The sequence below is a fragment of the Saccostrea cucullata genome, unplaced genomic scaffold, assembly GCF_032062105.1.
Source record: "Saccostrea cucullata isolate Sc308-1 unplaced genomic scaffold, CSIRO_AGI_Scuc_v1 ctg4056, whole genome shotgun sequence".
Lineage (NCBI taxonomy): Eukaryota > Metazoa > Mollusca > Bivalvia > Ostreida > Ostreidae > Saccostrea > Saccostrea cuccullata.
In genome coordinates this window covers 8,825-36,741 of record NW_026931321.1, presented here as the reverse complement: position 1 = coordinate 36,741, position 27,917 = coordinate 8,825, and the positions used below count along the sequence as shown (strand labels likewise).

The window sequence follows — 27,917 nt, the reverse complement described above, 5'->3', positions numbered from 1 at the left end:
TGCACCTCATCCCAAAGGAACCACTGACCTTGGGGCCATATATATTTCAAAATTTTGCAAACTTTATCGTAAAATGGTTGATTAATATCAAAGAGCATGTTTCAGGGCATTAATTTATTTTCAGATTATGTAACCCCCCCCCCCTCCCAACCTCCCAACCCGGGGGGGGGGGGGGGCATAAAAATAACCATTTTACTCGATTTATCATTCTTCATTATAAATACATAAATTTGGATCATTGGCATAAGACGCAGGAACAAAGCAAAAATCAAAGAATTAATTTAAAGTATTTTCACTATATTAACAAGAGAGTCCCGTCCTAACACCAGAACCCCTGACCCTGGAAGCATAAAATTAACAAATTTGGAAGAGGCACTCTTGCTTATCGTAACTATGTACAACGTACTTAGTTTGCTTAGTTTATTAAATACCCAGGAGCAGAGGAAAAGATTTGCAAAGAATAAATGCATTTTCACTATAAGGTAAATAGAGCCCCGCCCTAACACCAGAACTCCTGACCCTGGGGCCATAAAATTCACAATTCTGGAAGAGACAATCTTGCTCAACATGACTAATAGATGTACTTACATACATGTAGTTTATTAAATACCCAGAAGTAGAGAAGAAGATTTTCAAAGATTAAATGCATTTTCACTTTATGATAAAAAAAGCCCCGCCCTAACCTCCCTGACCCTGGGGCCATAAAATTCACAAAACGAAAGGACCTGTCACAAAAATTAAATATGTGAAATATGATAGTCCTAGTATTTACCATTCAAAAGTTATGGCTTAATTAAAAGTTTGGAATTTTTGTGTAAAAGTGGGTCAAACTCCAATGTCAAGGTCAATAGGTCAAATTTGGTGGTCTTATCACAAGGAATTTACATGTAAAATATAAAAGTCATAGCTCCACTCAATCAAAAGTTATAGACTAGGTTAACGTTTTTGTGACGGTCGGAGAGCTAGACAGACAGACAGACCGGCGGTCAGACGAATGAGACTTAATGTCCCCTCGCTTTCGCGAAAGCGGAGGACAAAAAAGAAAGAAACGACTTTGTTACGTTGTCAATCGTACTACGGCGTATATGCACCGCATATTTAATTTGTATACCGAGCACAAAAACCGTTCACAAAATGAATAAACCGTTGCATGAAACAAATCATACCGTACAATGCAAGTGGTATACACGTAGACGCACGTTTTAGGTTTTTCATTGATATACCAAAATATCGGACTATCTACAAATGTTTAGACAAAAAGTAAAGATTGCCAAAAAGGTCAGACTGACTGACTGACAGAGAGACATACAAAGGGACAGACGGACAGACTCAGTGGAAATCTATAGCCCCTTCATGTTCCAGGTGTGGGGAATTAATATATCCGGCATTAATTAGGACTGATAACAATGTAGCCACATGTACTTGTGGACAGAACCCCCTCCCCCCCTTAATATTCCACCCGGGGCTTGTTGGACATCTTTTTCACAAATTGTATTTATAACACTTTATCATCATGAGTACAATAGAAAAAAAAATCATTAAAACCCAAAAATAATCGCTCCACAAAAAAAAAAAAAAAAAAAAAAAAAAAACCCACAATACAGTATAAGAGAGATCTGTCTTATAATGTATAGTGGGTATTTGTTTTGTGGATCGATTATTTTAGGGTTTTAACGATTTTTTTTCTATGGAACTTATGGTGAATAAGTGTAATTAATATAACAAAAATGTTCGACAAGCCCCGGGGTGGAATACTTAGGGGGTTGGGGTGTCCTGGTGTCCTGCCCACAAGTACCTGTGAATGTAGCTTACAAATGTAGGTATACATGAAAGCCCTATAGGAAAGATTTACATTGGATTTAACTGATTCATATGTTATTGCTTTTCAATATTTGGGAAAGTATGAATAAAAGTAGTTTATTAATATAATTTAACAAAACCATATCTCCGGAATTTAGAGAGAGAGAGAGAGAGAGAGAGAGAGAGAGAGAGAGAGAGAGAGAGAGAGAGAGAGAAGGAGGGGGCTAATTCTGCGAGGGAATTTCTCAGTTATTTATCTGCTTTCTCGTATTTTGTCTGTATGGTATTATGCCGTATAAAATGTACATATTTGTACACTGTTTATAACCATTTGTTGGATAAGAACTAAAGACATATAAACTATATTTTTTTTACAAAGAGATCACCTTATTTTAACTAGTCTGTACATTACTAACAAAGCTATTATAATTATGTTGCAATAAATGTCATGTATTTGTTTAAAAAATACCTTCATAAGTAAAACACACAGGGAATACTATGAATTGAGAACAATAACTACAATGCACCATTACCAAGTAGGCTATAAAATAATATTTATCTGATACTTATGTGTGAAGTGCTGCATGTATTAGTAGTTACTCGTTATATTTTTAGATAAGTTCTCCACACTGACTGATGACGAGGTGTTCGTGTTGTTCTGTTTTCTGTGCTCTGACTCCGGTCCTCCTGACTTCACTGACACAGAGTGGCTGGACATGCTTAATGAGATACGACAGGGAGTGTACCATAATAGGAATCCTGTAACACGTGAAGAGGCACAGCAGACTCTGGACAGACTGAAGTCACGTGATTACCTTTGGGAAGATCAGGACAAGATAACGAAGGACATAAAGGATGAGACAATGTATAGGATAGCATCAATAAACAGTTTTATACAATTCCTTTGCAGTAGTTATGACACAGCCAGTGTGTACCTGAGATCAGGGAGATACAACAGAGAACCTGGAGAGAAGTGTGTCACTAGTCCTCTCTGTGATGACTTACTGATACTCCGTCTACAGATGAACATACTGACTCACGTCACCATGGAGGACACGAGTATATATGATGAGATACACCAGATATGTAAGTCAGAGTAAAATAATTGTTAATTGTATATATACATAATGGTACTACAGTGTAAATGTTTATTATAAACGGTATATTTTTTTCTACAGTAAATATCCCAGAAAATAAAATGAAGAGCAGTAAAGATGGACTAGAAGAATTTCTAACGGATCTAAGAAGAGAAGGGGAGGCTGTACATTACAGAGGAAGATCACAGGACAGTGTAGATCACCTGACATGGCTCTGGAGACACGGGAGACCAAGACCTGACATCGTGAGATCCTGTATAGGTCTACATCCACACAACGACATTTACATCATCGACAACAAAACCTATAGAAAACCAAGTAAGAAAGTTTGATTTTCTAGCAGAATTGAAGTTAGTTCTCTAGTTATATGTATGCATTCGGAACTATGGATTTATATTAAATCAGTTCATTATATATTTGTTACATGTACCCAAGACCTTGTATAGAAAAGTGATTTATAGGCAGTTTGCCTAGCCTGTTGTCCAATCTGTTCAGTAATCTGAATAAATATTGCCTAAATCTATACCTGGAACTTTGTCCAGACATAAATATAAAAATGACGGGTGTTAATTTTTCTGCTTAAAATAAAATAAAGAAGAGGATTAGGGTTTGGGGAGATGGAAGTTCTTTCATGATCATTTTCTACTTTCAAACACTACGACTCACCCTTCTTCAACTTTAACTACACTGCATCGTGTATGTTGAATGTGTGCATGTTGGGGGGGGGGGGTATATACCTACGACTCAATTTTTATTATCTATATGATGTCTATTGCTTTTTTAAAAAAGCTACCCCCCCTTGTTTTGACGCCAATGGCAATCTTTATTTTTAATTAGTATAGGCCCTTATTTTTATGTATTTTGCAAATCAAAATGTCAGTCAAAGTACTAGTATCAGTCTGTTTCTCTCCCTCGATTTCGTTTAAAATGTTGTAAAATTTAACTTGTTTTGCTTTATTAATCCAAATCTGAATTATTCTCCTTTCTCTTTAGCATGATTTTCATTTTTTCTGTTGTTTGTAAGTGTACATGTATTCCGCATCATTTGTTGTGAAAGGTGGTGAAAATGCTTCAGGTCGTATGATGTGACATAGCTGCTACCTGGGGCCCTTTTTCCACGACAAATTATATTTAATCTACAGCGATATTGGTAGTTTTCAAACATAAGTGAATAAATAGGACACCTTTTGAATAGTTTCAATGGTCAGACACATTTTTTTTAAGGAATACTGCATTATATTATCTTTGATTTATTACACCCTATCACAGCTAAATTAGGCCAGGTTTGTGCGAATATTTTCTTTTATGGCAAGATAATGGGCGGGTCTTGGTACAAAACATGGATATGCCAATCGCACCATCTCGAGTCTTTCCGTCAGAGGTCGGAAAAACAACCTCGAAAGTATTAACATCATCGGATGTTAAAAAAATTATACATTTCCTGTTTATTTAAATATAGAATATTTTAGGTATAATATCATTACATTGAATAAAGTGAAACTCTATATTCTAAAGATAAAAGGTCTCCATGCATTTATTTCAAAGATCGTGAAAAGGGAGGGTTGTCATGGCGGCTACCATATACATTTGAGATCGTTTTTCCGCTAGGCGGAAAGGCCCGAGAAGTTGTTAGTAAGGGATATGCATGTCCAAGAAGACCTTGTATGGCTGTTGTTATTATTTAGCACTTAGTTTAAATATTGTCTAATCCGATAACAGAATAAACATGTTACGTTTACATTTTATCAGAGACACGTGGTTTAGGTCAATTTATCTGTTATCCTTTTCTACATTTCAAACTTTTATAATGGTCAGCCAAGGCTGTTTATACTTTATAATACGCATGGATATTCAGCATTTAGGGTTTTAATGACAAGAAATGCACTCAAAACTTGTATTCACCGATACTCGGGAGTACATGTACAGTAGACCTAGCGAACTGCTCACCAAACACGCTACAAAACTTTAAACTAATGTATATCATGTATATTCTATCTATTGTTTGTAACTGTAAATAAATTTTAGTTTGATCCCGGAAATTGAACATATGTAGATCCGTGTCTAGTCTGTGTGACAAAAATGCATAAAAAAATATTTGAAAAAAATAATATTCCAAGCTTGTTTCCATAGTATTTTTGCATGTTTTGTGATACTCACTCGTAACGAATTTCATTTAGCTGATTGGTCATTTAGAAAGTATCGTCTGTGCCTTGATTAGCACATAAATTCATTTTCACGTCAGAAAAACCAGTAACGATGAAATGAATAGTTCTCGTCTGATCCTTATATATATGTCACGGGATCTAATCCCACTGAGGGACGTGAACACGTGTTCTTAAATCAGACCGATACAAATGGGGTCCTTGGTCCCTTGTTGTGGAACCTTCTGGCACGAAAACGATCCCAAACTGCTCAGTGGCCTTCAAGGCCAAGGTCAAATTGAAGCACCCCTGCGGCGAATGATTCTGTTATGTAACAGTGTATCAGTGAAATATTCTGAAGTGAGACGTTTTAATCAACAAACAAACATACTCATCATTACAGTATTATGTGCATTTACAAGCACTATTCATCGTTAATATTTAGGGAATATAAAATAAGTCAAGATATTTTTTTTAAGGTTAGTTATTTTTAGGTCACCTGAGTAACTCAGGTGACCTATTGCTATCTGTCTTCGTTCGTCGTCGTCCGTTGTATGTCGTTTGTTAACATTTGAACATTTTCAGCTTTTTCTCTGAAACCACTTAACCAATTACAACCAAATTTAGTATCCAGCATCTATGGGTAGAGTGAAATAAAAATTGTGAATTTCATGGTCCCCGCCCTCCTGGGGCCTGAGGGATTGGGCCAAAACCACTAAAATTATTGCAATCTTTAAAAATCGTCTTCTTTACTCCTGGACATCAAACAGGCAACCTGTCAGGGGTTCTAGTGCTAGAGCGGGGCTATATAGACAATGTAGTGACCATGCATTATTTCTTTGAAAATCTTCTTCTCTGCTCCTGGATTTTAAATAAACTAACTAAGTATATAGATTTGATGAGCAAGAATGCCTCTTCCAGATTTGTGAATTTGATGGCCCCAGGGTCAGGGATTCTGGTGTTAGGGCAGGGCTCTATTGATTATATAGTGAAAATGCATTTATTCTTTGAAAATCTTCTTCTCTGCTTCTGAGTTTTAAATAAACTAACTAGGCACTTAATTATGATGGGCAAGAGTGCCTCTTCCAAAATTTTGAATTTTATGGCCCTCGGTTTAGGGGTTCTGGTGTTAGGGCGGGGCTCTGTTGATTATATCGTAAAAATACATCAATTCTTTGAAATGTTTTTTCCTTTGCTTCTGGGTTTTATGCAAATGATCTAAGTCTATATATTTATGATGAAGAAAGGTGCATCTAGCAAAGTGTTTTTTTTATATGCCCCCTTAGTCAGAGGGGGGGGGGCTTACATAAATAAGTTTATGCTTTGAAATCTGCTCTTTGGTATTAATCAACCATTTTATGATAAAATTTGCAAAACTTTGAAACATGTGGACCCTGGGTCAGTGGTTCCTTTGGGGTGAGGTGCACAACATGGTATATAGTGGAAATGCATTTTCTCTTTGTTTATCTGATCTACCTCTGGGTATTAAGTAGATAGAGCAAGCATCCTAACTTAATAATTATGATAAGCAATTGTACTTCTGTCAAAATTGTGAATTGTCAATTTTATGGCCTTTGGTTTGAAGCACGAACCAAATTTAATTGTTTAAAAGTTGCTACACAATACTCAGGTAACTTATAAGGCCCAAGGGCCTCTTGTTTTCTTTCTAGCTGTAATCCTCTTTTTCAAAAAGTGTGTTTTTTCAGTGGACCGGATGTATGTCTTCATGTGTGTCCCTATGTGTAGGGAGGAGAGGGTTGTGGTAGTGGGGGGGGGGGTGCGGAAACATGAATCTATTGATTTGGGTATTGCATTTTTCCATTGACCAAGACAGGAATGTGCTGTCCAATAAGTTGATTTTTTAATTGCTTGAGCACAAAAATACAGAAATCCTTTTAGAAGCTAAAAAGAAATAAACATGACAAAGGATGGAAATAAAATTTCGTAGACTTTTTAAGAAAGGGAGGGGGGGCGGGGTTCAGCTCCGTTACAAGTCTCTTTCAATACAAGATATGAAATATTACAGTTACATGTACTCATCTCCCCCCCCCCGTCCTTTCCTGCAGTTTCTGCGAATCCTTCTAAACATGATTGTGTACACTGTATATATGGTCCCTATGCAAGATAGCTTAATTACAATGTCTTATTGATATATCTTTTCTTTTATTCACTCGACATTTTTTCGTACTCCTCATCATTCTTCAATATGTAACTCTAAAAAAAAAAATAGAAAAACAAGGTAGAGGGAATATACTTCCGCTCAATTTTGTTCAAGTTCCACCTAAGAATATTTCCTTCAAAAAAAGTAAAAAATATTATTACTAAATTTTTTGACCTCTCATACTTTTGTCATCAGATGTCCGACAAACAAGAAAATAATGTGGTGTCGCTTAAAGAATGAACTCCCTACTCCTGGACTATAAAGCAGATGCTCGAATCACTGTGTCTCGCGGGCGACGAAAGCAAAACGTCATTTTTTACAGATTTGTATTCGTATTTCAGGATTATTCTTATATTTGTAATAAATCTCCTTATCTTTTTAATCACATTTATTCAGCGATGGCTAAAAGTAGCAATTGAAAAAATTATGTAGTGGGGGGGGGGATGGTTCACATTCTTAAACATCTCTTCAATAGGAATGAATACATACGTGTACATACAGTATAAAGAAAAAGATTGGAGTGCATGCCATGTGGTTAGACTAAATGTTAACAATTCATTTATTTTATTTTATTAATTAATTTGTTTGGTGATTCATTATTTATTTGTTTGTCATTTCAGGTAAAATCCATAGCTATGAGCCGGAAGTCAGATGTCAACTTTATTGTTTACTTATGTCTGATAAATATCGGATTAGTGTCGTTGAACAATCACACAGAATCACAAAGGACAAAATCAGACAGAGGTATTTCCCTGATATTACTGATGACGACTTGGTAGATCTTCCTGATGAAATTACAGAAACACGTGACGATGTGATAACCTTTATATCAGATTACATCCGACATGACGTCATGTACGCCTTTGTTACGGAGTGTCTGGTAAAGGACAGTGATCTGGAGTTTTTCCTGACCACGGCGTCACGTGACGTGATATCAGAATACTGCCGGTCCTGGGAGTATGAGAGGAGTGAGGGAGAGAGATGTCTGTATGTACCGGACAGACCGGAGAAGATGTACGAGCTCTTCATAGGCAGTCTACAGTTGGACATCATCTCAAACTGTACCATGTCTGACGAGGGCATCCATAACAGGATCATTCACCGTTGTGAGTACCGTTTTACCTCTGCATATAACAAAACGGAATATATTTATTTTCACTTTTTTCAATTAAAAAAAAGATATTGAGATGTTATGGTACTTTACTGTAATATTTTGTGTACTTTGAGAACTTTCCTTATCATTAATTTTGCAAAAGTAGTTCTTTCATCATTTAAATGTAATTGAAGGAAAATATGAGTACATACCATGTAAAAACATAAAATACTTAATATATGGAACAGTATTTACATGTATCAAGTGAGTACAGGAATATTAAAGTGAACTATTCTGTTACGCTTAAAAATGACAATGTTTAATATTTATTTCGTAATACTTAATAGGTTCTAATGCACATTTTTTAAATACATGTATTAAAGACATTTACTAGCAAGAATAAATATTAGGGGTGGGACGATATACCGATACACCGATACATATCGATATTTTCCTCTAAGATACGGTTTACGATACGAGCATTCAAATATCGGTACGAAACGATACACGAACGACCTATCCAAAAATTGAAAATGAAAGTACCTGTCCTTGAAAATGGCGGCCTGTACGAAGCGAAGAGATGGTGTTGATATTGAAAACACACCTTAGAACTAATAAGCCTTTGATTAGGGGTAATACGTTTTCACTTTTAAGCAGCCGCGGAAGATTGGACAAGAAAAGTTCAGTGTGCAAAGCATGCTATACACAGAAAAGTATCGTTTCCAGAACAATTGATATTATTAATTGTTAGTCCATTCATACTTTTTTTTGTAATCTCAACTTGGCTACAGACTTTCAGCGATTAATAATAATGTAAATGTGATTTTTTTAAAATGAATTTTTAGTCAGTGTTCGTTGATAAACTACACAACTATTTGTAAACAACTTGTTAATAGAAATTTGGTAATATATACAATTGTCCTTTACTATTGTTTTTGTAAAGTTTTAGTCAATGAAGTTGATGAACTTCAAGTATTAATTTCATAGCACACATAATTTGACATAGAATAATTATTTGAGTTAATGTCAAGACAAAAAAAAAATAATAAAATACTTATTATTTTGAATACTTCAATAGTTTTATAATTTATCATGTGCTAATGTCAAGAAAAAAAATGAAATAAAATACTATTTTTAATAGTTTTATGATTTATCATAATATCGAGATACGTATCGTATCGTGCCAATATATCGAGATATGTATCGTATCGCAAGATCTGTGTATCGTCCCACCCCTAATAAATATGTCCATGAAACATTTTTGTCAAATATGATTTGCTTATTTTCACGGAAGTTTAAAGAAAAAAAGTTTCTTGAATGTCTTGGAAGTATGCACAAAAATATGTGATGTTTATAAGAAAAGGGTCTACAGTATTTAACCTTATAAAATACAAATTTAATGCCACTAGAGATCATATATAGGATATGGGCCGGGGAGGGTGGGGGTTACATGTATACCGTCAAGAGTCATGTCATCGGGTCTTACTCTCTAATTTTAACATGTTTTTGTTAATGATTTTTAAAATACGTCTTTCAAATAATTCAGTGTCACAACATGTAGATCAAACTCATGTAAAAAAGTTTGCCAGCGCTGTACATGTGTGTACATTTTATGTAATAAAATTATTGTATGTAATATTACATTTTAAGATCTGAGTTGCACGTGACAGAATATCAAATATATTCAAATAAAAAAAAGATAACCCTCAAAGTTTAAAGAAGAAAAAAAAAGTGAATTGAAACTATACCTATTTTTCAATTCATCCAAGAAAGGATATAAAATAAATAAGTACAGAGTTTATATGTAAAAAAAGTGCAATTATTGTAGAATTAAAAAAAAATTAAAACCGAAAAAGGCATGTAAAAAGCATTGTTTGATGGGGAGGGGGGTGCAGCCATGCATGCATTTTTAGTTTGGGATACTATTTAATGCCCAAAAAATCCTGGAATCAGACCTCAGAGTTCATCAGAAAACAATCATATTATAGCTACCTTTTCCATAGTTTTTTCTATATTTCGGCAAAATTATTGGATTGGATACCCCACCAATCCCATTACCTTCAACCCGTCCCACTGACCAGATTTCCTACATCCATGCTCAACGAAATCAATAAAGCTGTAATGCTTTAATTTATTTTACCTTGAAAAAAGAAAGTACTCTGAGGAGTTTCATCTCTCTTTTCCAAATTTTGTCATTTAAACTAAATGGAAAATGACTTTTTCGTTTTGATTTATTTCTTTATTATCAAACAACCTGCTTTTCAAGCGGAGGGTATACAGTAATCGCGATGTGCGTCCGTCCGTCTGTCCATCTCTTACTCTTTGGGGTAGTCATCCTTTATCCGCAACTCCGCTTATACTTAAATTTAATGAGACTTTGAACTTTCATATCATCTTTATTACATAATGTCACTGATTCTTTTCCTTATTTTTTGATTCGATACATATTTTTCGTTTCCTGTAGCAAAACCATGATTGACACTGCCATTATATTCTTATCAAATAACATGGGACACAGCACCCTATTCATCTTTACACGTTAACGTAAAACAATGTAGAGATTTTTGGGTTCCCATAGCAAATCATGGTCATGATATTGTAATGATATGGGAGGCGGCGGTTACATTTAGTGACAGTAAGCTCATTGCTCATCGTGCATCTAGTTCTAGTTTGATACTGTTGATTATTTTATGATACAGTAGGAGTCCCAGGAGAAATACTAAAATGGGACCAGGAGGCCAGAGAGCGGTATGTGGAGTATGCTAAGAGAGGAACACAGACAGTCCACCACGCCCGGGGGATGATTGTAGGATGTGCTGGGGCGGGGAAAAGCACTCTACTTAAACGTCTTCTCAGATGTAGTGAAGAAGAGATTAAGGAAGTAAAATCTACTGAGGGATTGGAGGTGCATGAGGAAATATTTCATATATGTGATCAAACAAAATCACTAAAAGGTGAAAATAATAGCATTTTATTTATATGAATTTTTTTTTTAAATATGTAAGATTGACTGTATATTGCTTAAAATACCTCTCGAGAATTTTTCACTCATATGGAGACGTCACCGTATGCCGGTGAAGGGCTTCAAATTTTGACCTTGACTCGGCACTCAGGGCCATTGAGCAGTGAGGGATCTTTATGGTGCCAACGACTGCCGCTGACACGGGGCCTCGGTTTTCAAGGTCTTATCCAAAGGACCTGCAACTTTCACTTCAAACAGTTGCTACCCATTTTAACAACTAGGTCTGTTGCGGCCGAGATACGAACTCACGACCTCCCGAAAACGGAGCAAGCGCTCTAGCGACTGAGCTACCGTGAACGGTAAATATGTAAGAATATACAGTTACACATATACACACTCGTTGCACTGTTTGTGTATCTAACAAAACTTTTCACAGTTTGCGCATACAATAATGTACAGACAAATTTTGTAAAGAAAGGCAGTTAATTTGTTAATTTTGTTTCAAAAATTTCTTTTAAGCTGCTGACCTTCTCTTTTTTTTTAAACATATAATTTTATTCGCGCAATGCTTCAAGTAATTTTAAGATTGAATAACTTTCTTCTGTTTTTTTTATTTTTAAATTTCAATTTTTATTGTCAATTTATTTTAATTTCCGGCTGCAAACCACCAACCCATCCCCGACTTGCATCTTCCCAAAAAATGACAGTTTACTTCCTTGTTAATTCTCAGATTTGATGCACAAAGCATGCAACTGTGAATGGTAGAAAATTACTGATATTTAGAGAAAACTTAATCTGGTATGCTTGCCCCCCCCCCCCCCCAGATGATATGGATCCTGATTATTGTAAAAAAAAAGTTCCACCTAAAGACAATCTCCGCCTAAAATACTAAGTGTTGCAATAGATCTTTATTTATTTACCAAAATTTCACTTTATATTATAAATTTATACTGGTTACCCTTGCTTACTAGGTATTTATATATTGTTTAAGACATGGCCGTAAAATTCGGGTGAACACGGGATAAGTGGCCCTACAATGATTTTGTCGATAAATACAACACTTTAAAAAACCTAGCTACTTTATCCATGTGCCATCTGAACAAAAACATCTTTAATGGCGTATTTGGATTCTTATGTTTTTGATTGTTGATAGTCCCTACACCAATGAACTGTATGGTTGTAAAGTTCTATATTCGTATAGGAAACTTATTTAAAATGATCGTATCAGCAAATAAAATTTATCATTGAATTGACGACGGATTTTTCCGTTATTTCCTGATCATGACAAGGAGCACACGGCTGGTGTTACCTGTCGGCAGGGGATGCGCACTCCTCCATGGCACCTGATCCCACCTCTGATCTTTCGGGGGTCCGTGTTTGCTTTGTACTTATTTTGTATTGTTTCATTGACTTTAATTTCAAATTGAATATTGTTCGTTATCTCCATATCCTTCCTTGTAACACATCCGCCCCCTCCCACTCAAATTGTTTCCTACAGGCGTTTGACATTCCTCTTAAATTTTTTTATCGAGTATGGAGATATTATCATCAACGATCAGTGGTCGGTGCCATTTCGTCTCATTCATACGTAACTCATGCATGTGGTCAAAATATATCCTACCGCGCGGGGATGCTCCACTGTGCGGTGCTCTTGTTGCCCTCGAGCGCTAGTAACTACGTTAGTCCAAATTCCTTGAATATGTATGCTCGGCTTCATGGTCTTGCATTCTGGGAAAACTGAAAAACTACTATAGATAGACCGTATGCTAACAATTTCGTTGTATCATAAAATAAATATGTTTATTTATTGTCTTTAGACCCATTTTCGTGATTTTTCTGTTAACTCTGAGTGGTAATTACTGTAAATTTGAATTATCTCCCTTTACAAAATGGGTTTATTTCTCCTCTTGATATTTTGCGTCTGCTAAAAATTATAATATGTCACTGATACTTTTGAGAATTTCAAACACATTATTTAACGTCACAAAGGTGGCAACACACGACAAACTGTATTACAGACATTTTACTCATTGTAGGAGGATAAGATAAGGTGTTCTAGCGTTGAAAGGATTATGGAAAGAAATTAGCCAGTTGATGGGTACCGGGGTATCAAAATACTTATTGCATTAAAATAAATATGTTTATTTATTGTGTAGCTTACAGTTTAAAGATAACTACATAATTGTAATAGTTCAATTTTCCCGTTTTTCTGATGGAAAAGCCCGAGTCATTATGTGATTGTTCTAAACAAAGACAAGGGAGGTTTTTTTTGTGTCTAAGTACAACCAAAGATAGACTCTAATTTTTGATTGGTCAATTCATTCAATCTTACAAATTTCAGAAACAAGAATTCACACTGAAAATAACGAATAAATCCATTATTTATAAAAAAAAAATTCTGATTTGCATGGCTTTTTAAAACGTAACTGTTTCTTGACAAAGATGATCCAATGCACCAACCTACTTTACAAAGGTTAAATAGCTACCCTGTATTAATTTTGCTTTATTGCCACGAAATTCTATTCTTAAACCATCTGATTCAATGCCTCAATCGGCATCTACACCATATTATATAGAGTCTCTCCCCTCTCCAGTAAAGGTCTTAAATGTTCCGTTGCGCCAAAACTCGATAGGTAAAGACCCCTCCGCCTTCGTTTCTTCACCTTTATGTCTAAAAAGTACACTTCACAAAACAATTATATAACTGTATCACAATCAAGCCTCGATCAAAACTAAAGAAATCAGCAAAATAAATCACTTGATCATAAAGCTTCCTTTCTGTGTTTAAAAATTGCTGCGGCGCTAGCTCACTATCTTTTAAAAAAATAAATAATATCTTTTAAAAAAATAATAAACTTGTATTAAATATCATGTTGTAAATGCTGATAAAAAGAAAACGAAATACGTTAATGTCAATGTGGTACACCGAAAACGTCAAATATCACAGAATAGATTTTTTCTGTTATCATGTTTTTTTGTCAAATAATTTGAGTGACTGCTTGAGTGATTTATTGAAAATACCTCTTTTAAAAATATTTGTGCATGAATATATACATGTATTACATCTTCTTTTTTATAAATCTTAGCGAGGCATTTGTAGGCCATTTAGTTAAAAGAATAGTACAAGAATTATATCACATGTTGATTTTGATTTGAACATATTTTATTGTGTAACACAAAAGGATCAGAAGCATGTTCTTACACCTTACAAGTTTTTCCCCTGGAATCACATGTTTATTTCCATAAAATCACGTTCATTAATTGTGAAACTTTATTCATATGTTATTTTGCATTTATGCACGCCGTCATGATATATAATATGTCGGACTTGTCGTTAATATATGGGGCAAAGTGAGGCCATCCATATCTCACGGTACGAAATTTGTGTATTTACATTAATTATGTGATAATACAGTACCCGCATCGTTATTCTTTACAGGGTACACGATACGATAGGATACACGCACGATAGATAGGATACACGCACGATACGATAGGATACACGCACGATAGGACAGGATACACGCACGATAGGATAAACGCAAAACACGATAAACGCAAAACACGATACACGCAAAACACGATAAATGCAAAACACGATAGACCTGATAAACGATCTTCACGATAGGATAAACGCAAAACCTGATAGGATTGTTTCAAAATGCGGAACGTTTTCTGACAAGAAGAAAAGATTTTTTTGTTTATTTACCGCAATATTTTAATTCAAATACTTGCAAAGCTTCAAATATAAATTATAAAGTACATTTAAATATTATAATTAAAAAAATGTTCATTTATATACTGTAGATTTTTAAACACTGATTTAATAGATTATAATGAAATTGAGACTGTAATATTTTTTTTTTAAATTCTATACTTAAGGGTGTAATCTATGTATTATTTATGTAAATGTTGAAATTCTTATCTTAAGGGTCAACAATGACTCGTTTAATTATAGATATTTTAACATACATTTTAACATAATTGTTGCACAAAAATCCCTTCCATAATTATGTGCTGTTTTTCACAGGTACTATATATTATAAATTAATTAAACTCTACAAATAGATTTATTGTTTATGAAAAAAATATACATATGTACCAGTCCTAATACATTTATCTACAAGTACTACTTTATTTCACGGAAAAATTTACGCATTAAATCAAATATTTGTATTTAATGTCTAAAGCTTAAAATCTGCGGTGTATCCAAAATTCGCAATTAAATATTTAAATCTTAGGGAAAAAATACATTAAGAAGACCGGCCGAAAGAAAGAACCAAAGAAATAGGCTTTAAAGAACTATATATTTCAGGAAAACTAATTTCCTGAAGAGAAATCTAAATAATTGTTAATATAATAGTGCTGTGCATTGATACATGTAAACTGTGTCAACAGATTATGAATCTGCTACAACTGCGCATTTACATGTACGTTTACACTAAGCTCTCACTTATGTACATGAAAACATTTATATATCAGGTACTGTACTTAAAACCTCGTGACTTACTGAAAATTAAAATCTCTCTATTGACTTTGACTAATTATAAAAAAAATATTATTAATAGTAAATTTTGACCCAAAAAATCAACAGATCGATGAATTAAAATAAATCAGGCAATCGATTATTTCATTTTCAAAACTTAATTTTGATTCTTTGCTTGACTATGATATGATTATTTTCTTAATTTTATTTATATTTTTTTAATTTTTATTAATTTATTAATTGTATTATTTATATATTTATTCTTTCCTTCCACGCTTTAATATTTCTTTGAATGATGAAAAACTAAGAAATAATACTTTTTTCTCTTTCTTGGTTAAAATAATCTTATTTTAGTTAACAAAAAGAAAAAGAAACTCGGAATACCTCGGTAGTTTCTTCCTGTAGTAAAGATAAAAAGCGAGGGTTTCCGAATATACACGATAAACGCAAAACACGATACACGATAGAGCCTGATAAACGATCAACACGATAAACGCAAAACACGATAAACGGAAAACACGATAGAAAACGCAAAACACGATAAACGGAAAACACGATACGATAGGATACACGCACGATACGATAGGATACAGGACGATATGACACGATAGATCTGTAAAGAATAACGATGCGGTTACTGTAATAGTAAACTAAACTAGTGTAAAAGAAAGCCCCATATTTTCATTTTGAAACTTAGCATGATATGAAAGTGTTCATGGAAATAAATATAAGCACGTTATGTTTATTATACCTAGGATTAGGAAAGAAGGATTTAAATTAAACAATGATAAGATTGTCTTTTGTTATGCTCATATGAAGACTAAGCCTCTATTGTACAAATTGGAAAAAAACGTGTGTTTTATTAATATAAAATATTCTACCATGAATCTCACAGGAAGAGCCCGGGTTAGAGATATTTTTGAGAAGAGTGAACAAAAGAGGAGTGAACCCTCAGTTAAGACACTAACGTTCTTTGACTTTGGAGGACAGTGTGCTTACTATGCTTGTCATCAGATTTACCTGACCAGGAGAGCCTTTTATATTGTGGTTGTAGACGCCTCTAAAGACCTTGACAAGGTGGTAGATAAGAAGGTGTGTGACCAGATGGACACCGTGTTCTCTGGATGGACATACAAAGGTTTAATCTTAATGTAATACTGTGTAAATAAAAAAAAAACTTCAAATGGAAATTGAAAATTCTCAAACTTTGTATAGGAGTCATTGACAGCATTATACTGCAAGAATTTTATTGATTTTTCTGCATATTTCTAGTGAATGAAATACGTAGGATTTTTTTTCTCTCATATAATGAATAAGGCTCATGTTCCAGAGTATTTTGTATTTTGGTTGAAATCTATCCACACCTATTGTTCATCTGTAAAACATGGAAGTGAAGATAAGGTAGAAGTACTAATTGTAGCAACGCACTGGGATGAATCAGTATACAAGGTCATTATTTATTAATTTTTAAGGCATACGTGTATGTGATAATGTAATTTTTCAGACAACATTATTTTTCTTTTTATTCTACCATAAACATTACATCTATTTTAATTCAAAGTTCCTCTTTTATATTACTGCTTTTGCGATGCTGCCAGTATCAAACCCTAACCCTAATCAAACTTCTACTTTCTAAAATTCGTCATAACATAGTTTTGTGTTCTTTCCAAACATTGTAAAGTTAGAGTGATATACATGCATGGTGATTCTACATTCTTTTTACAGAACAAAGATTTCCTTTTGCAATCTTTATACAACGCATTGCCAAACGATTCTGATACCACCCAATATATAAGAGAAGACAGATGTTTCCTAACACACTTTCCACCCACTCAACCCTTGACTGATCTGGAGAAATGCATCGTAGATATCACATTAAGGTCTAGGTGGAGCGAGAAAATTCCACACGAATGGGTTTTCCTTAATGATGAAATCAATGAAAATGAAAATCAGCCGATATTACAATTTAAAGAGCTGCATAAAAGGTTGCCCGTCAAACATCTTGACAAAAGGAAAAATGCTGTTGACATGCTTCGATACTATCATGATGCTGGAAAATGTCTCTTCTTTAACGAGGATGGTCTTCAAAAATCAGTAATCCTAGATGTCCAATGGTTTATAAACGCATTCAAAACCATCATTACAGACAAGTTACACGTGAAAGGGATACATGCAAGTAAAATAGACTGGAAGGAATATTACGAAACAGGAAATCTGAAAGATACACTTTTAGAAGGAATCTGGGAACTAGAGGATATGAAATCACAGGTATTAGGAAGAAGCGGTGAAATTAGAAGAAACGGTGGACATTATTTGGATCACAAGACAACCTTGCTTATGTATATGATGAGGCTAGGATTGATAGCCGTCGGAATGGAATGTCATTATGTGCCTTCTATGAATAAAAAGAAATTCGATAAAGCACAGAAAGAGTTTATCCAATCTTCTGAGTCAAAAACTCCGGTTTTGGTGTTCCTATTTGACTTCCTGCCTTTTTTTTTATATTACCGCCTTGTTGTGACATTAATGCAAATAGAAGATTTGGAGGTCCTTAAAAGTAAAGGAACAACATGTCTGTACAAAAACACAGCAATGTATAACTACAGGGATCATTATCTGGTAGTTGCTGTTACATGTAACTCTATCCAGCTTCAAATTTTGCACTCTGAAGCAGACGGGTGTTTGGAAAAAGAAATCACAGTAGCAATACGACAAGGCATCGACGCAATTTTGAAGGATATCACAAATACGTTTCACAAACATCTTTCGTATACAGTAGGATTTACTTGCCTTGAAAAAAAGAATCAGATTATTGGTATAGAAATCGATGATAATTTTATTGAGGAGAAAAAGTTGAGGACAGGTGCCTCAATGAATTGTCCTCTGCACCAGTTAGATGACCGCCATAAAATCAATCCTGATTTTTTGACGGAGTTTTGGAGGTAACTTATAAATTCCGAAGATAGGTCTGATACTTTTCTTGGATCCATTGCCTTAAAAATAGTTATACATGTAGTTTGCAATGTATTTTTTAACTACCGGAAAAATAGGTTATTGTCCATTTGGATGGATCGACCAACATGCCATTTAAAAATTTTGACAACGTATTTTTATTATAAAACTAATATATTGGGGTGGTATAGCACTGCAATGAAATTTAAACTCCAGTGTAAAAAATATGTGTGAGAATTGTTTGTGATAACTTTTAATTCATTTTTTTTTTGTACATATCATGATTATACATGTTCCATCATCTTATAGTGTAAATACAAAGGTATCATCCCATTTCATTGTTTTAATTTAGTGTTGATTATATTTGTGGTTTTCAGTGCATGTGCTCGATTTACGAGAGGTATAATGTGTGTTAGTAATAATTCTGAAATATTCATGTTCTCCTGCTGCATGATCAAAGAAGATCAAAGAGGAATGCCTTTAAACAGAACAGTTTTTTTAGTGATTTAAACCAATAAAGATAACTGTTCTCATGTCATTTTTAGTAGAGACAATGAAGATCACATGTAAACAAAATAATATAAAAAATACAGCAGCATAGTGGATTAGGAATTGACAAGACTGTATATTCCTGTTTTAATTGTATCCCATGTACAATACATTATCATTCAGAAATTAAATACAAATAAATGCTTCTAATATTTCTTTATGTCTGAAGAGTATATGCTGCAAGTTATTTACATAATTTCCTAAGGCAAAAACTCTTCATATATAATTTTTATGTGTAATGTATACATGTATGTGCATGTGAGCTGTACAATCAGGAAGCATCAATGCTTTATGCACGAACAAACATTTCATTTATAATTATTTAATTTCTTTTTCTTTCTCTCATTTTTTTTTATTAAAATATTTGAAAATCATTTGATCTATTGCCATCAAAGCCAAAATCTTGTCGAAAATAAGAATTCGGTGTAATTTAAAATAGACGAGAACAAATAGTTTTTTGTTATAAGAATTCGACCCACAATATGCCATATTTGGCCTAGCAAATTTGTAAATTATGAAAAAGACATTAGAAAATATGTTTTGGGTTATTATCAACCTAAAACATCGATAGATTTCACTATGCAACACTTTCGTCAAAACCAGATATTACGATGTCATATTCTAAACCGCAGCATGATTCGAGGTTTTCCGGAAAAATGCTCAAATTTTACATAATTAATCGTGGACTTCACATAGAGCACAGTCGTTACCTCAAAATATTGAAACAGAAAAATAATCATAACTGTTTATGAAGTACTTTCCAATGAAATATTTTGCTTTAACGAGTGTGCTCATGGTGAAAAAAATAAAATGAAATGTCAACGCGTGTAAAAAAAAAAAGCTATGATCAAGAGCCACCATATTTGTCTTTGTCTATTACGCAAACTTTAAAGGATCAATTAGAAAGGTGTATAATATTGATTATGAGAGTGGATAGACACTCATATCCCACAGGTCAGAAAATTTTGACTGAGGCACCCATAGAACGTCTGACTGCTGGAATAAATATGATGGGTTCAGTCTAAAAAAGACTTTCTTAAAAAATGCCGATTTATCGACTTTTTTCTGAGTGAGATTGATTTACAGACAAGTGCAACTTTCAAACTTACTATATGATTGTATGAATACCGCAAATACAAACTTTCATGTCAATTATTATTATTGTTCATGGCTTTTAAAAGTAAGGAATTAAGAGTTAAATTTAAACTTTGCTGTTATCAAGAATCGGTATTTCTTTTTTAGTGTCAGTCACTAATTGCATGGTGGGTCATAAGACATCGACTAAATAGGTAACGCACAAGATGATAGAAAAAGCAGTCAATTGTTCACTGAAGACAATAATGAGGTAAAGAATTTAAAAATTACATTTTCTGAAATCAAAGGGGAAAAAACTGATAGGTACTTGTAATCACAGTTGTACATGACGTTACTCGGTGTACGTCATTTGTGACGTCATAATAGATGCAATCATAAGAAACTAATGCCAGAGAGAAAATGGAAGAAAATTTCTTTTTTTTTCAGATTTAGTTTTCTGTCGCATTATTAAATTCGTTTTATTGAAATGGTAAATTACCTATTATAAAAAAAAAATAGCACCTCTGTAAACTGCATTTAAAGTAGAACTCACGTCTTTGCACATCATATTCACATGTCCGCTTTAACAAATTCCCAAGTCGATGCCTACAATACATGTACATGTAATTGTATTATATAGTATCACATGAAGCAACAATCGGTTATCATTTCTATACCTAAATAACATTCATTTCACTACATTAAATCCGCGTAGATAATTTTCATGCACGTGCATAAAAACGTGAAAAGTAATTTTCAACATTCTTCAAAAGCATTATATAATATAGAGAAGTGGTTTCAGATATGTTTGCAGAGACAATAGCTTAATTTAAAACATACAAGGCGTCGCATGAAGGGGGCGGAGGGGGGGGGCTTTTTTAAAATGTGTGTTGGGGTGGTTAAACCAACACAAAAACATAAGCCCCAATTTTCAATGCCGACTATTATCATTCTCTGCTAAAGACCCATGGATCTTGATGTTTTTACTGTAGATAGTTTACAAGAATTTATTTTTGTCTTTAAGTCTTTATACATGAAATCGATATCCATGTTTATTGTTGATATCTTTTAAGTACTTAATGAAAAGAACGGCGTGTTATTTTGAAACTGCTAAAAAAAAAAAAAACTTTTGCCTTGATGTGTAAATCATTTAAAGTGTGACAAGCTTGACAAGCAGTTGTTAGTAAATAGACAGGAAATAAAGTTTTCATTCAAGGAATTCATATAGTTTTGATGAAACAAAAAAGGCCACCAGAAAATAATGAAAGATGGATTTGTTCTATATCTACATCTGCTGAGAGAAATGTTCATGTGTAGATTCTTTTATTGAAAAGATAACACACGACAACAAAGAATGTGAGATTTTTAAAATCATAACTTACATTTTACACAAATACATGTACATGATGTAGATGTTCTATGTTTTAGCTATCTAATTGTTGTGTCTGTCATTTAATTTGGGGACGACAAACCTTATAACTTTTTCACACATTTATTTAAAACACAGAGATTTGACTAAAAAAAATTATACGATCTTGTAAGGACTTTCATTGATACACTGAATTTGACATGAAAAAGGTAATTAAAGGTTCGGTTTTTTTATGGTGGGGTTTGGGGGGTTGGGGGGTAAATTGAGTACGGAAACTTCGTCCACCTGGTCGTTATATAGGGTGCACTACCCGTTAACAACGGCTGCTTACTCCTGTGCACCCGATCCCAACTAGTAATTCCAAGTAGTCAATTATTACGTATTAATGTTATTTTCTCACATGTTTGTACAAACTATCTGCTTCTTAGGCTTTGAATGTTTGACGTTGGCGCAAAACCCTTCAATTTAATATCTTAAACAATATATTAAATAAAGAAATCAAAGGTATATTTACATACTTTACAAAGAATATATATACTTAATATGAGCATCATTTTTTTTTATTTAATATTGTTATAAATTAAATATACTGTAAGAAGCTCATTTGATTGACTTTCGTTCCAGTGAGTATTTTTTTTCTTTAAATTTTAATTTGTTGTATTTCATTGTTATAAATGAATCCATAGACATATGCAAAATGTTTGTTTTTTTTTTTTAACATCTTAACAACAGTAAAAAAAAAGATGTACAAACAAAATAATTCATAATGTTTCTGTTTATTTGCATCAACGTTTCTGGCATCAGAGAAAGCCAAATTCAAAAATGAACTCGATAACAGACATAATGAGATAAACTTGATTGGAAACAATTCTTCAGAATACGTGAACGTGCTTAAAAATGGCTACAATATTTGATATAACAAAAGAATAGTTTTATAAGCGTTATGTTTTCAAACAGACATTTTATATATTGTAACAATCACATGAAATGTAAACGATAAAATGCAAAAAGGAAAAGACAATATTTATCATTGTCAATGAATGATGGTTACGTTCTGATGTAATGTTCGATACGAGTAGTAACGGTGAAATAATTATATGCTTTCGCTCAAATTCAGAAAGTTCACCATATAATAGAAATTAAATATTATTTTATGACACTCGTTGTCTGTAAAGTAAATCTGTGATTTTTAAACAAATTACCAAATCATGATACATTATCAATGTCTTTTATGTGAATTCATATATTTTGTATGCAGTTTGAATTCAAAACAATTTTGTTTACTTATGAATAATTATTTTGAAACACTAACATTTTCATCAGTGAATAAACTTTTGTTAATGCAAATTAAAATGTTAATTTCTCAACAAGGTCTTCTCACAACAAGTAAAACTGTGAAATATGAAAATCCTAGCCAACCTGTTCAAAAGTAATGCCCGGGTAATGATTGATTTCAGACAGGTTGATTAAACTCCAGGGTCAAGGTCAAAGGCCAAAGTTGTTAGTTCTTTGGTTTCATATGTGAATTATGGAAGCCTGAACCTAATCATTCAAAAGTAATGTCCAAAGTAAAAGATTTTAAAAGTAAGTCAATTTCCAAGGTCAAAGTTGTTGTTGCCACACATCCACTGGGTTCGAAACGACAGCTAGTATGTAATCAAAATGTAACAACCCTATACTTATCGGTCATCACATGTAGTGAAACCATGTAACACTTCAACAATATGATACATGTACTCAAATTTGCCAAATTTTATGCTCACTTTTTTTGGTCACATACATGTATATCACAAGACTCGTTGAACAAAGAATGAAAAAGAACACAGTGTGGTAATTAGATAAATAAACATTCTAGTTGGCACTTCCTAAGTTATATACACATACAAGTTTTACAGTACCTTGTAAATCATTCATGATAATATAAACTAGTTCTAATTATAACGGGGACCGTTACAAATGTTCCCCAAACGCTACCCAACTCTCTTTCTGTGCAAGTTTCCTTTAAAACTTTTTTCAATATGCTTAGTATCGCAGGATTTCATAAAAGAATTTTAAAAGCTACAATTATATCAACTTTTTGTCATTTAACGCATTGTTCGCAAGCGCACGTGCATGCACATGCAAGGTGATCGTGACATGTTGTCTAAACCATTAACATATCTTTCTATTCCAGAAATCAATAAAAAGTCATAAAAATATAAATTTTACCATTTTTCAAACATATTGTTCATTTTACGCATTGCGTGTGCGCATGTGCATGCAAGCACGTCCTTGCATTCAATTTTGATAGTAATATCATGTAGGAATCCATAATACCTATTCATATTCTAAACTTCATCCTGTTTCGTTGAGAAACAAGAAAGATATAGGCATGTAAAGTTTCAGCCAATCAGATTGCAGCACACGTAGATTTATGTGCTTTGATGATAATTCTTATATATCATGCGGTAGATATTCATAAATTGTGACTAATTTCAAAATTTCAAAGGATTATGACGTAAAACAAGAAAGATTTTGAGACTTTAGTTTCAGCCAATCAGAGCAAAGCGCACGTGCATGCGCGTAAGATCTTGCAATTTTGACCATGTCATCTTGTCCATACTACTACTATATTCATGCATTGTGAGTTTCAAAAAATTCCATCAAGAAATAGAAAAGTTACGGCTTTGTCCATTAAATTGGTAATTTCACATGTTGCACATGCGCGCTCTTGCCAGCACACGTGCATGTACCTGCTTTCATGAAAATTATTATATATCATGCTGTAGATCTTCATATTGTGTGACTAAGTTCAAAATTTCAAGGGACTATGACGAAAAACAAGAAAGATATTGAGACTTTAGTTTCAGCCAATCAGAGCGAAGCGCACGTGCATGCGCGTGAGATCTTGCTATTTTGACCATGTCAACAAGTCTGTACTACTAATATATACTTATATTATGAGTATCAAAGCATATAATCAAAAAATAAAAAGTTACGACTGTCTCTATTACTTTGGTCATTTCACGCGTTGCACGTGCGCACTCTTGCAAGCACGTGCGCGCAAAATGACCTCCGTTGCGCAAATCTTTTCACCTAAGTCGGACGTGTTGTTTAAAAGATCATTCGCGGATAAGATTTTCCCAGGAAGAAGAAAAATAATAATAACTAGATCTTTTTGTCGTTCAACAAAAACGGAGGGCTTTTTGACCTTTCAAAATAAAGAATCTTAAAAGAAAACTCAATACTTTACAATATAAAAAAAAAATCATATAATAAAATTTTGCAAAAGTTCTTTTGAGATCAATATTCAATTGCAAGCATAACAATACTCTTTTTACATCAGTGTCTACTCAAAGAGACGTAACTCTTTCTTGGTTATTAAACACATACGAAAATGTATTGTTTTTCAATCCACTTAATCTCCTATAAGGGGTTAAAAAGTTACCCACGGCCCATAATTTTTAAACTGTACTCTTTATACTTGATATAATGTCAAAATTAGTTTGAAGTTTGGTTGAGAAATAAAAATGTTACAGAGAAAAAGCCGTTTTCTGTACTGACCCCTAAAATCCTTTCTATTTGATGATTTTTTTTCATGACCTTACCACCTGGAGACAATGCTGGAAACAATATTCATTTGAAATTTCACGAGAATTGCTTGCCTCCCTTTTGAGATAATGGAACAAGGATGATTTAGAATTTAACATTGAAATGTCCATGGGCAATTTTAAGGGACTCATTAAATCGGAAGAAGACTTTATGTGCATACCAAAACTAAAACGTAGAGAGCATGTTAGACTCCAAACAGATCAACAAAGAGAGATAACTCTTACATTATTATAAGTGAAAAAACTTAAAAATACAATATTTCAGGTCTCTTAAACTCCTATAAGGGGTCAAAAAGTGACCCCACGGACAATAATTTTGAAATTTTCCTTCTTATTCTCAACTCAAAATAGAAATGAGTTTGAAGATATGTGAGCAAATAAAAAAGTTACAATCAAAAAACTGTTTTCAGTTCTGACACCTTAAATCCCTTATTTTATAGGGAACTTTGTTTTTATGACCTAACCACTTAAAGACAGTGTCAGACTTATTATGCATGTGAAATATTACAAGAATTGCTTCTTTCCCTTTTGAGATAATGGAACAAGCATGATTTCAAATTTAACATAGAAATCTCCATAGGCAATTTTAAGGGACTCATAAAACCGGAAGTACTCTTCACATGCATACCAAAATTGAAATATAGAGAGCATAGTAGACTGCAAACAGATATGCAAAAGGAGATAACTCTTGTACAATTATTTTTTTAAAAAAATGCAACAATTCAGGTCTATAAAAGTCCTATAAGGGGTCAAAAACTGACCCCACGGTTGATATTTTTTAAACTGTCCTTTTCATGCTTAAGTCATATTTAAAAACTATTCGAAAATACATAAAGAAATAAAAAATTTGCAGAGAAAAAGCTGTTTTTAGTTGTTACCCCTAAAATTCCTTTTATTTTAGGGATATTTATTTCCATGGCCTTACTACCTTGAAAAGAATGCAAGAGTCAATATTCTTGTGAAATATCACAAAAATTGCTATCTTCTCTTTTGATATAATGAATAAAATGTTATTTCAAATTTAACATAACAATCTCCATAGGCAATTTTAAGGGACTCATAAAACCGGAAGTACTCTTTATATGCATATCAAAATTGAAACATAGAGAGCATATTAGACTCTAAACAGGTTGACAAAGAGAGATAACTCTTACATTATAATATATTTTTAACTTTAAAAATACTATATTTTAGATCTCTTAAACTCCTATAAGGGGTCAAAAAGTGACCCCACGGAGCATATTTTTTAGATTGTTCTCTTTATGCTAAAGTCAAATATGAAAAGTGTTTGAAAATTCATTGAGAAATAAAAAAGTTACAGACAAAGGTCTTTTTTCAATGATGGCCCCTTCAAATCCCTTATTTTCCTGAATTTCATTTTCATAATCTGTTACAGTCGGGGCAATATCAGAGGCATTCTTTGTTTAAAATATTACAAGAAAATCTTGATGATTGAAATAGAAAATGGCCCACAACTGATTTCAATTTAACATAGAAACTCCCATAGAATATTTTCAAGGCCCTTTAAAACCGGAAGTTCTACTCTGATCGATATGAAACTTACAGGATATGTTCTACTAATTAGTTCTAATATAATTTTATGCTCAAAATAATTTTCTTAATGTTATTGTGACATTCAACAATTTCACCCCCCCCCCCCCCCTTCTTCAATGTTTAAGGTCTCAGAAAAGTATCAGTGGTAGAAAATCACAAACAATTACTTGTTTAAAGGATTAGTTCTCTGGTATTCATATATTGAACTTTTGGACTCTAAACATTTTAAATAGGATTGGATTTAGGATCTTAAGTAATTTCAGTTTTCCTTTCCGTGAAACCGGAAGTGACTAAATAGAAATTCAAAACCTTAAATATGAGAGACTTTTTCATTTGCTATATAGTGAACATAAAATGGAATACCTAATCTCAAAGGTACTCCTTAAACGCTGAGCGAAAAAGTGTTTAGTATAATAAGAATAATAAACAAGACGAAAACAATACGTCTTTCTTCCGAAAGCGAAAAGCCCTAATAATAATAATAACAAGAAACAGAGTAAAAACTAGAGACGAGCTCGTTTCAAAGCAACGAGTAGGTCTTCCGTCGGAGCTACGGGCAAAGAGAAATGACCTTGAGTCAAGGTCATGCTACGTTCTAATGTTAAAGCAATCTTTTAAGGATAGATATCATCTTAATATGTTTTACTATTAAAAAAAAAAGGATAGTAAAGGAATGTTTGCGACTTTGACCTTTTCAAAGTGACCTTGGGTCACACCATGACACACGCTGGTGATGAGCATATCCCATTTGTGTGCTACCGTATTGACAAATTCACACATGTTTTTTTTTTTCAAACAATGCATCCAGCCAAAATATCTTATCCTAAATGACCTTGATTCAAGGCCATAACACTGCATGATTTAAGCCATACCTTTTTTTATATAGGCCATCTCACAGCTAATATACATGTGTAAAAAGTTATGTTCAATTTTAAGCAATGTTTAAATTTTGGAAAAGCCGGATAAACTTCAAGGTCAAAGTTCATGATATACTAGCATTTGAAATGATTTTATTAAAGGTTACGAACATATGATGTTTGTGTAATATGAAAGCCCTATCTCTCCTCATAAAAAAGTTTTGATCAAGCC

The 27,917-nt window shown here is 33.3% G+C and overlaps 1 protein-coding gene across 1 annotated transcript; it reads left to right on the top strand.

Moving 5' to 3' along the window:
- Positions 1-2,179: 2,179 nt before the first annotated feature.
- LOC134232164 (uncharacterized) lies at positions 2,180-18,966 on the top strand. Its single transcript, XM_062714108.1, has 7 exons — positions 2,180-2,886; positions 2,979-3,215; positions 7,820-8,305; positions 10,992-11,246; positions 16,636-16,878; positions 17,071-17,189; positions 17,466-18,966. The coding sequence occupies exons 1-7, from the start codon at positions 2,517-2,519 to the stop codon at positions 18,684-18,686; spliced, it is 2,931 nt and encodes a 976-aa protein (XP_062570092.1). The 5' UTR covers positions 2,180-2,516; the 3' UTR covers positions 18,687-18,966.
- Positions 18,967-27,917: the final 8,951 nt, after the last annotated feature.